The sequence below is a fragment of the Meriones unguiculatus genome, chromosome 6 (assembly GCF_030254825.1).
Source record: "Meriones unguiculatus strain TT.TT164.6M chromosome 6, Bangor_MerUng_6.1, whole genome shotgun sequence".
Taxonomy (NCBI): domain Eukaryota; kingdom Metazoa; phylum Chordata; class Mammalia; order Rodentia; family Muridae; genus Meriones; species Meriones unguiculatus.
Window position 1 is genome coordinate 51215699 of NC_083354.1, and position 14074 is coordinate 51229772.

Consider the following 14074-nt stretch of genomic DNA (forward strand, 5'->3'; position numbering starts at 1 on the left):
TTAAAACTGTCTACAGAAAATTATTAAATCTTCTGTATGTTCTCCTTGTCTTTAGGGAGAAACAACCGAAGTAGATAAGGTGTGGGCAATACGTTCCAAATACTCAGCTAGGAAGACAAAGATAAAGAAAACCTGGAGTGTTGTTGCATTATCAGTACATTAATATGCTGGAATATGTGTTGTGCAGAATTCAGTGCAGTGTTTAGTTCTCCAATAGAAAACAGAATTTTGTATTATAGGTTTCTTTCTAACTTTCTTTTCTTCCTTCCTTCCTTCCTTCCTTCCTTCCTTCCTTCCTTCCTTCCTTCCTTCCTTCCTTCCTTCCTCTTTCTTTCTTGGTCTCAGATTCAAACTGAGTATTTGCCTCTTGTTAATAACATAATGGTCTCAAGAAAGTGGGTTTTCAAAAAAAACCAAAAAATATAAGTCTGACAGTGATGACAAGTCTACAAAAATTTCAGCCCTCTAGAATTTAAATAATAGTTCTGCTGATTTGCTTACAGCCTTTGGAAAAGCTAAGTGTGGTGTGTTTTAGTCCCTGCCCCCAGCTTACTGAGGGACTCTAATTGAGAAAAGCTCACTAAGTTTCTGAAGTACTGAATCTTCAGTGTCTGCCTAGGAGATACACATTCTTTTTATTGTAATTTTAAAAACCATATTTATTTAGTGTGTGTGCATGCTTGTGTGCACATGCGTATGAGCACCACTGAACACATGTGGAAGTCAGAGGACAGCTTATGAGGGATGGTTCTCTTCATATGGCCATGTGGACCCCCAAGTATGAGCTCAAAGTGTCAGACTTGCCATCAAGTACCTCTGCCCACTGACCCATCCCACTGGCCCATTTTGTTTATTAAATTTGTTCTCATTCAAAGCTAGATATAATTATAGAGTAAATTGTTCCTCAGTAGAACTGAATCACTGACCAAACTGCAGAGCTACTGTTGGCACCTCCGAATCCTTGTTTCTGATGGAGAGCTGCACTGTCTTCTGTGATATTTCTACTGCTAGCAGGCTTGGACTGTTCCTACATAAGACCCTTTACCCTTTTAACATTGTGTTTCATTATGTCTTTCCTTTTTGTTAGGGAAAATTTTAAGCATTAAAAAGTGTAGGCTGGAAAAAGAAAAAAGGAAGGGGGTGTAGAGGAGAACAAAAGAACCTACTTTAAGCCTAGCACCTACCTGCAAAAGTATATCCCCACAGTCTACCCAAGGGGGCATTTATTTCGAAGTTGGGTCTTTTTTGTTTTAAAGCAAGCCTACTATTTATATATGTTTTCTGTATTTCCGAGCTAACTGAATTTTATGTGAGGAATGTCAGAATCTTGTCACTTAAATGATGCTATATGGGTTTGCTTTTTTCCCCCTTAACTATTAAAGTATTTAATATATAGTATTTCTTTAATGCTTTAAACCTCAAGAGTAATTTATGTCATTTTATTGCAGTTTAACTTACATGTGCAGAGCTGGAGCAATTCGGACAGATGACAGCTGTATTGTATTAAAAGTAAGCGAGTTCATTCTCTAAAAACATTTGAGTATTTACATACTTGAATTGTGTTATGGGTGTACTGCATAAAATGTCATCAAGCACCATACTTTTCTGTGGTATGCCCTGTGGTCTAAAATTGGGTTTATATGTATATGAATATCACAATAAAATAATTCCTCTGTTGATACAACCTTTCTTTTATAAGAGAATATAAAAATGTACACATATGTAAAATTCAGATAAAGTAGAACTGTTTGCCATTTACACAGATAAAGATATATCTCCCACTCACAGTCAGAGTCAAAAGGCATATTAAGAGTCAGTAAATGACAGAAAACAGTGATTATCTGTGTCCTAGGTCACATGCATCCTGATCTTAGACAAGAGACCATTCCTAATAGTCCTGAGAGCTAGAGCCTTTTTTTTTTTTTTAGCATGTCTACTTCAGGGATACATTACTCTCTTCAACTCCTGGATGTGAAAATGGAGGCAATGGTTCTCACTCAGCTATCTCACAGAAGTATAGCAAAGCTACCCATGCATTAAACACATTTTAGCCAGACTACGACAGCATATACCTTTAATCCCAGCATTTAGAAGACAGAGGCAGGTGGGTTAGAGGCCAGCCTAGTCTACAGAACTAATGAGCTGCAGGACAGCCAGGGCTATTACACAGAGAAACCCTGTCTCAAACAAACAAACAAACAAACAAACAAAAAACACAGTCCAATATCTTATTTGCATTAAGGAACAAAACAAGTGTATTGCCACCGTTGAAAAGTCCCAGGATCATTACAAATATTCAGTTTAAGCTGGGTAGTGGTGGTACGTGCCTTTAATCCCATCACTCAGGAGGCAGAGGTATGCAGATATCTGAATTCAAGGCCAGCCTGGTGTGCAGAGTGAGTTCCAGGATCAGGACTGTTACGAAGGGTAAACTGGCTGAAAAAAAACAAAAAAGAGTATTTAGTTTACTCATGAAGCCAGGTGTGGGGTTGCACATCTTTAGTCCCAGCAATCCAGGGAGGCAGAGGCAGGCAGATTGCTGTGAGTTTGAGGCCAGCCTGGGCTACAAAGTGAGTCCAGGACAGCCAGGGCTATTACACAGAGAAACTGTGTCTTCAAAATCCAAAAAAGGTTTACTCATGAGACACAGTCAAGCCTGAGGCCATCTTGAACTTGATAGTGAGACCCTGTCTAAACCAAAGCACCAAGAAATCATACATAAGTAGATAAATTGGTCACTTGGTTGCAATACTCTTTGGTGAAAAACTTAATACCTCCTGATAAACAGCTGTACATAGACTACTAAGGACTTGCATGTAAATGACTGGCTTTTTAGTTCTCTAACCCTTATTATGTTCTTTTGTCATCATTAACATGGATTTAGTAATGCTATCTTCAATGCTTCACTTGGGAGCATTGAATCTGATGCTCAATTTATAGGATTGATAAATATTAATAATTAGGAATGTTAGGAAAAGAATGGGACCTGCCCCTCAGAAACCTACTGATAGTTGAACTAACTTGAAGTAACCTAATAAGAAGTCGGTAGTAATCAGCAACATGCTGGTTTCTATGGTAAAAGTAGGATGATGCAGCTGTCTTTGAGGCATTTATGCTTCTAGAAGGAATCCCAATAAAAATCATTGGTTATCAAGTTTTGGGGAGAAATGAACAGAAATGTAGAAACAGTGGTCCCAAGCATATTCCTAAGGGAAGACTGTCATTGCTGGTTAACCTGTAGCTCTCTGTAGCGTGAGCAAGGAGGGGGCAGGGCTGTTGACAGCCTCGATCTGTCAGGAGTGCTCACAAGCCGTCTAAGGTTCTCTAATAATGTTTCAAAGCAAGTTTGAGTTTCTGTTAACATAGTTAAGAGTTTAGTATGTTAGAACAAACAGTCTGCATGTAAACATTTTTTATTTTCTTGAAAAGCCAGTGGAGGAAATATACCATACAAACATGTCTTCCAACCAATACCGCTGGATTAATTTAGTTACCAAATGCTCTTCATCAAGCTTTTGCCTTTACCAAAAAGCAAATAATTAATCTCCCTGCTTTCAGACTTTGCCTTGTTTGGTTCGAATGTGCAGTAAGGAAAGATTACTAGAGGAGAGAGTTGAAGGAGCTGAGACACTCGCCTATCTGATTGAGCCAGATGTTGAGCTACAGAGAATCGCTAGCATAACCGATCACCTCATTGCCATGCTTGCTGACTATTTCAAGTATCCAAGCTCAGTGAGTGCGATCACTGACATTAAAAGGGTATGTTCTTCTGGATTTTTAAAGTTTTCTTACTGTGCACAGCTTTGAAACAATTGATAATTCCATCTGAGAGTCCATTCAAATAAAGGAATCTTCTATCTTTATTAACATAGATAGTTTGTGAGGTTTTAAAATCCAGTTTGTTTACTGTATATTATCAGGTCGGTTTTTTTTTTAAGCTTTTATTTATTTATTTATTTATTTATTTTACATATGAGTGCTCTATTTTGCGTGTACATCTGCATGACAGAAGAGGGCACCAAATCTCAATATAGATGGTTGTGAGCCACCATATGGTTGTTGGGAATTGAACTCAGGACCTCTGGAAGAGCAGACAGTGCTCTTAACCTCTGAGCCATCTCTCCAGCCCCTATCTGGTCGTTTTTTACTAAGCACAAAATCAAGAAGAAGAGAAACTACATTCTTGGCTTCCTTAATGAAATCTCCAAAATAGTGGGGTTCCTACATTATGTGTTGGTACTATATCAGTATCTAATTCAGTTCAGAATCACAGAATCATCTCTTGTGTTCACTCACTCTCTCTTTTAGATCAAGGATTCAATTTTTCTTATTTTGCTTGATTGGTCCCAGTTTACTGTCCATTTAGTCTTTTCTACTTCCTTTTTCTGTCTTCTTCATTTTGTTTTCATTGTGCTTTTAGTGTGCAGTTAAATGCTACAGAACCATTAACCTCAGTTTGGGACCAGTAAGGACCAAGCCATGTTTATTTTTCTGAAAATAAAGCTCCTTAGAATTTGGTATTCTTTTGAGCTGTTGCCCCTCAGCCTGTTTACCATATCTATTTCTCTAAGAGAATCTGTTAACATAACCTTACTTAAGGAGGTCATGGCAGATAAGATGATGACTTATTTGTGGTCAAGACCATGTTATGAATGTGACAGTCGCAAGAATGACTGCTCTTTTCACCTCTCACGTGCTGTGACTTTTGAAGCCACTCATTCATCAGACAGTGGCCTATTTGTCACTTAGTGTTGGAAGTAAGTTATACGTATGTCTTTTCTTTGTCTTAGGGCCCTGAAATAACTGTCAGTGATGCTTACATTAGTTACAATGCCTGCCCTATTTGAAGTTATGGCTCAGGAGCCAGATGTGATGACACATGTATGTAATTCTGATACTTGGGAGGCTGCGGCAGCCGGACAGTGATTTTGATGCTAAATCATGCTACATAATAAAAGACCCTATCAAAAAAAAAAAAAGACAACAAAAATAAAACAAAGTTATGTGTCAACACTTGTCCAAGGGTAGCATATTTTCCTAGTAGAAGTGATGAGCACATCGCCTAATCTGTTTCTGTGGAGCATTTGCTCCTACTATAAAATATCTCACCAATACAAAACATGCAAGTGAGTCCTAAGCCTGGTCTCTGAACACCTGAGCTTTCCTTCCCAGTAAGGCAAAGAGAAAAATGATCACACCCCAAGGAGGCTGCTCTAAAAGCTTTGAATGTAAGCACATGTAATGTACTTAATTTGCATATGGAAGATGATGCCTGGTATTTAGACTTTTTTCCATTTCATTTTTTTCATCATAAAACTGGAATAATTTTTAAATGACCTCCAAATGATAAACATTAGTGGAAATTTGATTTGTAAACTTTAATTTTGCTGTTGGATTATCCAAAAATGTCTTAGCTATGAAAGTATAGATATTAAACATATAGAGGGAAATTCTCACGTTAATAGTGGATGATTTTTATGATATATACCAGTCCAAATCTGTGTTCTGTGGCTGAGTTACGGCTGGCATGTGATGAAGACTTGAGGGCTTTAGACCTCAGAGGTAAGCAAGTGCTGACAGTGGAGCCCTTCAGCGAGCCATCAGTGCCGGAGCTCGTGCAGCCGTTCTGAGTGTCCTGAGAGCTGCTCTCCTTGTGTTTGTGGTGCACTTTGTTCCCAAGTCCCTAACAAGTGGCAGCTGACTTCCCACGCTGAGGACAGAGCTCTCTCACCATCTGGCTCGTAGGTGACTCGACTAGTGCTTTAGGAGGCTTCAGAGAAGGGTTTCATAGTGTTCTGAACAATACTACAGACTGAGGGAAGAGTTCACCTGCCCAAAATAGGCCCTTGGGAGAAGGTGTTCACTCAAATCAGTAAGTTATGACTTATGTGTTAAAATGTTGTTGCTACGCCTTACATAGTTGCAATTCATAGTTAAGTATCCTGTGAAAATGTTTTTATTTTAATTTTATGGTAGTTTGTTAGGAAAATAGGTTTGTGGAAGAATTGCTAACATAATCATCTGTGCATATTTAAAGATAGCAGTAATTTCTCATGCTAATAATTCATTTTAGTAGTTTTCTTTAAAAGCCCTGGACATAAACCTAATTGATAGTGATGATGACCCGGCCTATTGTTTGCTGAGTGTTTTCACAGAGCAGTTCCTATCTCTGAAAGTTTTTTAAAATGCAAAAAATTAGGAAAACAGTAGTATAATAGTAGTCAGTTTGTTCAGCTTGCAATCAGAGACTGTGCAAGTCTAGGCATGCTTTCTCTTTGTGACCCTCTTTTAGGGGCTAATAGAAGCGAATGTCAGTGACGCTGCCACTACCATCTGGAAGCACTGGACTCTAAAAGAGTCCAGCATGCAGGTTTTTGTTGTTGTTGTTATTTTCTTTCTTTTTTTAACATATCAGTGCCAGAAGCTGTGGAAGTCACTTTAGACAGGAGACTGCATTTTAAGTCATTCTGGCGTAGACACAGCAAGATCTCAAACGTGAGCAGAGCTCAGAAATAATTAGAAAATTCATTTAGTGACAGTACCAGTGCTAATAGTCGGTATTTTTTCTGAAACTCTGTGTTATTTTTATGTTTCTTATTTTACTGTGTTATGTTCTATTAAAATGTAACTTATGTATTAATTTGGATTAATTAATTCATTTTTACCCACTTGTTGTAGCTTGATCATGACTTAAAACATGCCCATGAACTCCGCCAGGCTGCGTTCAAGCTCTATGCCTCTCTTGGAGCAAATGATGAAGACATCCGGAAGAAGGTGAGTCTGGGAGAGGGTCGTCCCCCAGTCCTGACAGCCAGCAGGCAGGGAGTGACGTCAACCTGAAAGTCGTGGTGAAGAGCACTAACAGTGACAGAGTGACAAAAGGCAGAATTGAAGAATGAATGGGACCTGGATTTGGGGGGTTGTCTGTTTTTAGAACATAGAGTGGCATGGCCATGCTGGAATGATAAATAACTGGCCTGCTGTTTTGTGTCATTAACATGGATCATTATGTTGCACACTTTTGCATGTGTTCTGACAAAAATCATTTTTAGCACTGTGAAGCTTTAGACACCTTGAAAGATCTAACACTAGAATTGTAAATGTTATTTATTGATATACCTTCTAATGCCATTGAGAAGTTCAAATCTATTGTATATTGTTCTTTAATAATGTGGCTTAGTTTTATGTTTTGGCTTTTTAAATTTTTATTTTATTTTATTTTTTGCTACTGTGCAAGTTTAATGTGAATAAAATCTTTGTGGAATGATGATTTTATGTTTAGTGAGTGGTCATCTGAATTTTCCAGCTCTTCTAAAATGTTCACTGGTACCTCACCCCAATGTTAGTCTAACACTGACCTCATGTTGTTTATGGAAATAGTTCTAGGTAAGATGTACAGCACAGGGTTAAATTCTAACCTGGCTCCCACAAACTAAAAGGCTAGAATTTACCACTCAGAAAGTTAGCGTTTGATGGAGGCCACATAAGGGGAATACAGACACCAGGCACCCAAGCCACATGTCGTGTCGTGAGTGGCCATAGGAAGAGCAACTGGATTTATTGAACATGATGCTTTACTGACTCTCCCCACCTGTACTGCTATTTTAGAAAGAAGTGTGAGAGAAATCACAAAGTATTGGCATGATTCAGAGAAGTATTTAGGCTTGTTAGAGAAATAAAGGAACCAACCTTAAGTATGTTGGATGAGATAAATTGAAAAAGAATCTTCCTTGAACAAATGGAAGCATCAGCAATAAGATTAGATATGTGAGGAGTTTTGATTCCATAACCAGCTTACAAAGCACAACTAACAAGCTGATTTTCCCATGTACCTCTGTCTTGTTTGGCTAGCGAGAGGTTTTGACTGCTTAAAGTGAGTACATGACTTACGATATTTTTGACACCTGTGACTTTCACTTGTGAACTGTTAATTCAAAGCAAACATTAGAGATGTGTTATTACCTGTGTCTAACCATGGTTTATGGATGTTGACACTGAAATATTTTGTTCACTTTAGACGTGTGGTGTATCACAAGGGAAGATGTTTTGTTGGTAACTCATATAGATAAATGAATGATGACATGGACTATATAACTTATTACTGGGTTATTAGCAAACAGGAGGAATATTTTATCCTTCCTCACAGCTCCAAAAGACCATGTCAGAGACTAAAAGGGAGTTAGATAGATGGACCATAATGGGGTAGGATGTTCATTTGTACTTACTTGTACTTTTTTGTCAATAAATGATTGTTTTGGAATTAATGACTTAAATACATGATATCATGTTCTAGAAGTTCTTGCACCGTAACAGTCCAATCAGTAGTCTACTAAACTTGTATTCACAATGTATACTATTTTCTGGCAAGGCTGTTGATCATTTGTGTAGAAAGATAACAAATAAAGAATAAGTTATAATTGTTAACTATAGTTTTCATGTGTGTGGTAAAGAAAAGTTACTGTGCTATTCTTATGTGATGGGATTACATAGTATTTAGGAAGTTATTTAATTTTGGGAAATTGTTGAATAGTTTACAATTCATAGAACTCACTGAAGAAATTGTAAAGAGCAAATTATGAAAGAAATATGACAAGATCTACTTAAAGTCTGGTATTAGAAGTGGAAAACAATCCTTATTTTCAGTGTATAAAAATTGATAATTCTTTCTTGGAATGCATTTATTTCTATTCCTTTATATTTTTTTTGAAATGGTTATTTTGATAGATTGAATTTACTTTTTCCACGAAGTATTTCTTTTTCTTTTATACTTATGCCATATGTAATTTGATTGTGTTGATTCTTAACATTGTTACATTTTTTAATGTAACACCTACACTTAAGAATATAGAATTTCAGTATACTGATACCTGTGTGCATAATCTTGATAAGAAGTTTCAAGGATTGTATACGTTCCCAGGCCGCTCAAAACAAATTTTTAATTTTTCTTATTTTGCATGTTTTATCTGCAAAGATGAAATGTTTAATTGGTCTGGTTTTTGTATTGGAAACAGGAACATAATTCAGTAGATAATATTCGTCACAGTGTCCTACTGTGGCCAGTTAAGGAAAGGCTGAAGAATAAATATGAGAAAATCAGAGCAAAAAACAGGGACAATCAGAAGTCTACACAGCCGTAAAGGAAAACGGCAAATATCTCTCTTCCTAGAATTACGTTTTTCTCTTTCTCTCTCTCAGTGCTTTTAAAGATGGTTAATGCCTGTTTTGATACCTTTTCTTTGAGTCAGACAAAATTTAGTGTAAGACTAAACATGATCTCCATGTCAGAGATTTGCCATCCCTTTTTTGGAATCATGTCACTGTATTTCCATTAAAAAAACAATAATAAAATCCAGCTGTTCCTATCACTTAGAAGAACTCAATAAATGTGTGTTGAAGAAGTTGAATGTGGTCCTGCACACCTGTAATCCCAGCACTAGGGAGACTGGAAGCTGAAGAATCAGGATTTCAAGGTCATTCTTGGCTACATAGCAATTTGGAGGCCAGGCTGGGCTTGTGTCAACCCTCCCCACTACCCTACAAAAAATTGTTGAGTAAACATAGAAACAAAAACTCAGAAATAATGCATAGGTGCTGTGTCATCTGGTATGATTGGATCTTTCTCCTGTGCACAGCTAAGTTGGCGTTTTTCTTCCTGGCTTTTCATCTTTTATCACTCTGCCATATTTACCGATTTCTTAACTGCTTGTGATGTGTGCACAAAAGGGTAAAACAAGGTTCAGATTGTGAGAGTGAAGACATTGCCGTTGGCTGTGTCAGGAAGAGAGAGAAGCCCAAGACAAGATGGGCTCGCTGAGCTTACTGAATGTTCTACCTGGCTACATTAACCCTGGAAGAAGTCAGCTTACCAGTAATAACTGACCCTAGTTCTTGAGTAGATCATGTTAGGGAGACTAAGGGCATGGACAAGAAATGAGAGATCAGTAGAAGAACCCAGAATATCTTATCTGTAACTAAACTGACAGCAATACCAAGTAGGTACTAGCGCTAGTCTCTGTGAGGGGCAAGTCCCATTCCTAATGATACCACATAGTAGTGCTGGTTAGCAGAAGTTCAGCAGCTTGTGGGGCGGGACAGCAGGAAGGAGAGCAATAAACCTTCAGGTGCAGGCATTGCCAGTGAGGTGTAAGGTCACACAGAGCCAGCAGGAGCGAGGAGTCCTGTACTATAGTTTTGTAGCCAGTTTTTTTTTTTTTTTTTTTTTTTCTGATGAAGACCTGAAGACCATCGCTTCCTTTCATAACTGTTGATCATCAGGGTCATTAGAAACCGAGCAACTGTTACCTCTATCGCAATCTCTTCAAGGAATAATGAAATGTTTCAGGAATTTAGAAAGTGTACATTGGAGAAAAATGGCAACAACATAGAATAACTGCAAGGAAATGAATAAACTATGGATGTGGTTTTTGCTTTGGGTAAAAGTAAACACATTAGAAATGTTAATGAAACACTGATTGTAGGCATTCTCCTTTCTGGGCTTAGACCAGGAGAGCCTTTCTCAGTATGTCCTCTTACATCTGAGTACTTGCCTTTCGATGAACTAGAATGTAAGCTCTGCGAGAGCAGGGGTTTTTCTCTGTTACTCATTACTGTGTTCCTAGCATCTGCAGCTCTGCACAGTTGACAATAAACATTTCAAGAATGAATGTGAACGAAGTAATCAAAGAGATGGGTGAATGAGCTGTTGTAGGATTACATTATTCTGTAATGGTTATCAAATTATATGTCGCTCACTTGACTAGGAGCTTTCCCAAATTCACAATCAATCCTCTATGTATGAGAAGAGAAGAACTTTGAAATGGTAGTATTATGTCTGCTCCTAATAGGCGAGAGCTGTCATTAGATACAGCATAGAGAAAACACAGTAATTCTCCGTTTTCAAGAGGCAGGTGATCCTAATTTCAAACTGTCTGCTAACCTGGTCAAAGAGAACATGCTTTACATCGAAGTAACTTTGACTGTCATGTTCTAACTAGAGGTAGAGGAGCAGTTCTGGGGCTGCGGTGCAGAACCAGCATGCCAAGGCCCTGCCCCTTCAGCACTGCCAGATGTAGAAAAGACTCTCCTCTTCGCTGTGTGTGATTTACAATCAGGAAATCATAGAAGGTACAGTTGTGAACATGGAGTAAATTTCCTAAGGATAAACATACGATGTAGAAATTAACCTGAGGAATCAACCCATTTGCGAAAGTGCTATTCTGCCCACGTGAAGTATCTTTCCACTTCATGACCACCTGTTCCTTAAAGGTCAGTGCTTTCTTCAGTTACATATTGACCAGCTGAACTACTGTCATAGTTGCATGAATTGGCCAGCAGGCATGTAGAGGGGAGACTAAGCACAGTAGGGTGGTAGCTTTAAACTGAGCATTCATTTTAAAATCGTAGTAAGCCAGAGCAGCAAGAAATGATTGGGCAGCATTTGATAGGGGCACAAGGGATTATTTGGAATACATTTTAGAGTACCTGTTGTTTAAATGAGCTTGAAATCTAATTGCTTTGGGGGACATCACTTCTAATCCTCTAATGCTTTTCATTTCACATTTCAAGAACCGAAAACCCAGTTTTGTCTCCTGGGGAGATTTACAGTGGCTTTACATGGCCAGCAATCAAGGCTGGGATTCTTTCTATCTTTTTTTTTTTAAGTGCCAGGGTCAAGCTATGTTGCCCAAGCTAGCTCACACTCCTGGTCTCAAGTGATGTTCTTGCTTCAGCCTTCTGAGTGGCTGGGACTGTAGGTTAACACCATTGTATTAGCTTGCTTTTTATTTTTAAGTTTAGCTTAAAAAAAAAATCTCAGCAGATAAATAATGGCAGAGGAAAATAAGAACAAAAGAGGCAACAAAGAAAAACAAGAATCTCCCGCCTGCCCCTTTTCCTAGCAAGGAAGATTCAACATAATGTATTTATATTTAGCATGATGTCAGCCAGATAAGCACTAATAAATAGCATCAGTTGTTTGATTACTTTAAATTAATTTGTTGGAGAAAAATAAATACCATATGTCCTTCATGTGTTTGAAGAAAAGGTGGGCAACATTTGAGATGTAAATAAGGATTCATAACGAAGAAAGTGAATTTATAATGTAAATTGTCCAAATTGTCAGTAAGTTCGTTTCAGAAAAGAATTCTTATATTTCAGAAACATACTCTTTCTATAGTGAATCTCTTATGACAGATTTGTTTCATAATTTTAACTGAAGATATGTTTAAAAAATCTAGTGTCAGCCATGGTTATTTAAGTATTGCCAACCATGATTGGTACTAACACTATTACTCCAAGTAATCACTGTTCCTAGGAAACAAATTCCCAAAAGTCCTCACATTGTTTCTATTTTTTTAATGCTGTTAGATTTTATACTAGCCATGCATGGTGCCACACACCTGTAATCCCAGCACTTGGGAGTCAGAGACAAAGGCAGGCAGGTCTCTGTGATTTCAAGACCTGCCTGGTCTACAGACTGAGTTCAGGACAGCAAGGCTACACAGAGAAACCCTGTCTCAGGGAGGGGGTGGATTTTATAGTATGTTTGTATTTGAAGTCAGTTTCATATTCTGCACTTTTTAAAAATTGTGTTACTCATTCACCTTGAAAACTTTTAACCTTTGTTTATAGCTTGATTTTGTTATTATTTGGTCTTTTGGTTAAGAGTATAAATGAACATGAATTTATGTTTTTATAGTTTTACAAAGTGTGATAGTTCTAAATGGTTATTGCAGAGGCACAACATCGGATTCTGTATTTGTCTCTTCCATTGGGCAGATGTGAACTACTTTTAAGACTTACCTATGTATTGAATCAAACACCTTGAACATTGCAAGGGTTTTCCGTGGCACCACAGACATAACATCCTTTAGGACTTGGCTTTACTCTAAATACAAGCTCAGTATTTATAATTCCTTAACTTAATTGGTGACTAAATTCTAAGTTGCCTTCTTAAAGGTGACCTTCCAAAGAATTCTAAATGAGCCCTGTGACATCCATTGGAGATGGTAAGTATTTCTAAAGAGATAACCAGGTTTTGCCACATGTCCACATGGTGAGACATGACCTTGACCTTGACCGTCACACACTTGACCTTCAGATGCAGCAAACCTGCTTGTCATGCTGCTGTATACAGAGAGGTACTTAGAGAAGAAAGCAAAAGACTGACCTCAGGATTTCATTAAATGGAGGTGTGGAATTAAGTGTTTTCATACAGTTTTTGGTTTGTAGTTGATAAGTTCTTTATAACTTAGTTAAAAGACAGGTGTTTTATAAATAAAAAATGGGCTAAAATATGGTCTTTGGTTACATTTGTAAAGTAAATGGACAAAGTAGCTGGATTCTTCTGGATTATTTTGTCTGGATGTGGAGTATTTGGAGTAATTAAGTACTCGGGAACAGCGGACCTTGAGAAAATTCAGTTTGTGAAGATCAGGGCTGTCCCCACCCTTCTCCATAATTAAAGTGTGAGCACAGGGGTCAGCAGTACACACACTTGTTACCTCTCCAGTAAGAGAGTTAGCTACCTTACCTATCAGAATGACTTTTACATTTTTAAGTGGTTGAGAAAAGGCTATCAGAAGAAAACTGTGTTTTGACAAGAGAAGAGTAAATTCACTTCAAACCCTTGCCTATAAGGCTCTGTCCCACTACAGCCATCCTTATTCATCTTGAACTCCCAGGCCATGTTGAGTAGCTTAAACAGAAGCTTGATCTCCTGTAGTTAAAGGATTTACTGTACTGTCTGGCTTTTGCACAAAGAAGTTATTCTGTGCTGACACTGCAGAGCTTAAAAAAAACAGTAACAAAAACCAGCCAAACAAAAACCCCACCATACCCAGTGATTGTCAACCTGTGGGTTGTGACTCCTTTGGAAGTGGAACAGCCCTTTCACATGGGTCACCTAAAGACCATCAGGGAAACACAGATACTTACATTCTGATTATTAAGAGTAGCAAGTTTACAGTTACGAAGTAGCAACAGAAATAATTTTATGATTGGGGCTCACCACAGCATGAGGAATGTATTAAAGGGAAGGCTGAGAACCATTACCATAAACAGATCTGGTGGAAAA

At 37.9% G+C, this 14074-nt stretch overlaps 1 protein-coding gene across 5 annotated transcripts in view; it reads left to right on the top strand.

Moving 5' to 3' along the window:
• The window catches only part of Armc8 (armadillo repeat containing 8), an 85860-nt gene that overhangs the window by 40467 nt on the left and 31319 nt on the right, over window positions 1-14074 (top strand). For all 5 annotated transcript variants that reach the window (XR_009592349.1, XM_060385445.1, XM_060385444.1 and 2 more), the window contains exons 10-12: window positions 1449-1509; window positions 3559-3759; window positions 6679-6774. Coding sequence is in view for 4 of the 5 variants with exons in the window: in XM_060385445.1 (XP_060241428.1) it covers window positions 1449-1509; window positions 3559-3759; window positions 6679-6774 (358 nt within the window). In the remaining variant the exon portion in view is untranslated. The remainder of the gene's footprint in view (window positions 1-1448; window positions 1510-3558; window positions 3760-6678; window positions 6775-14074) is intronic.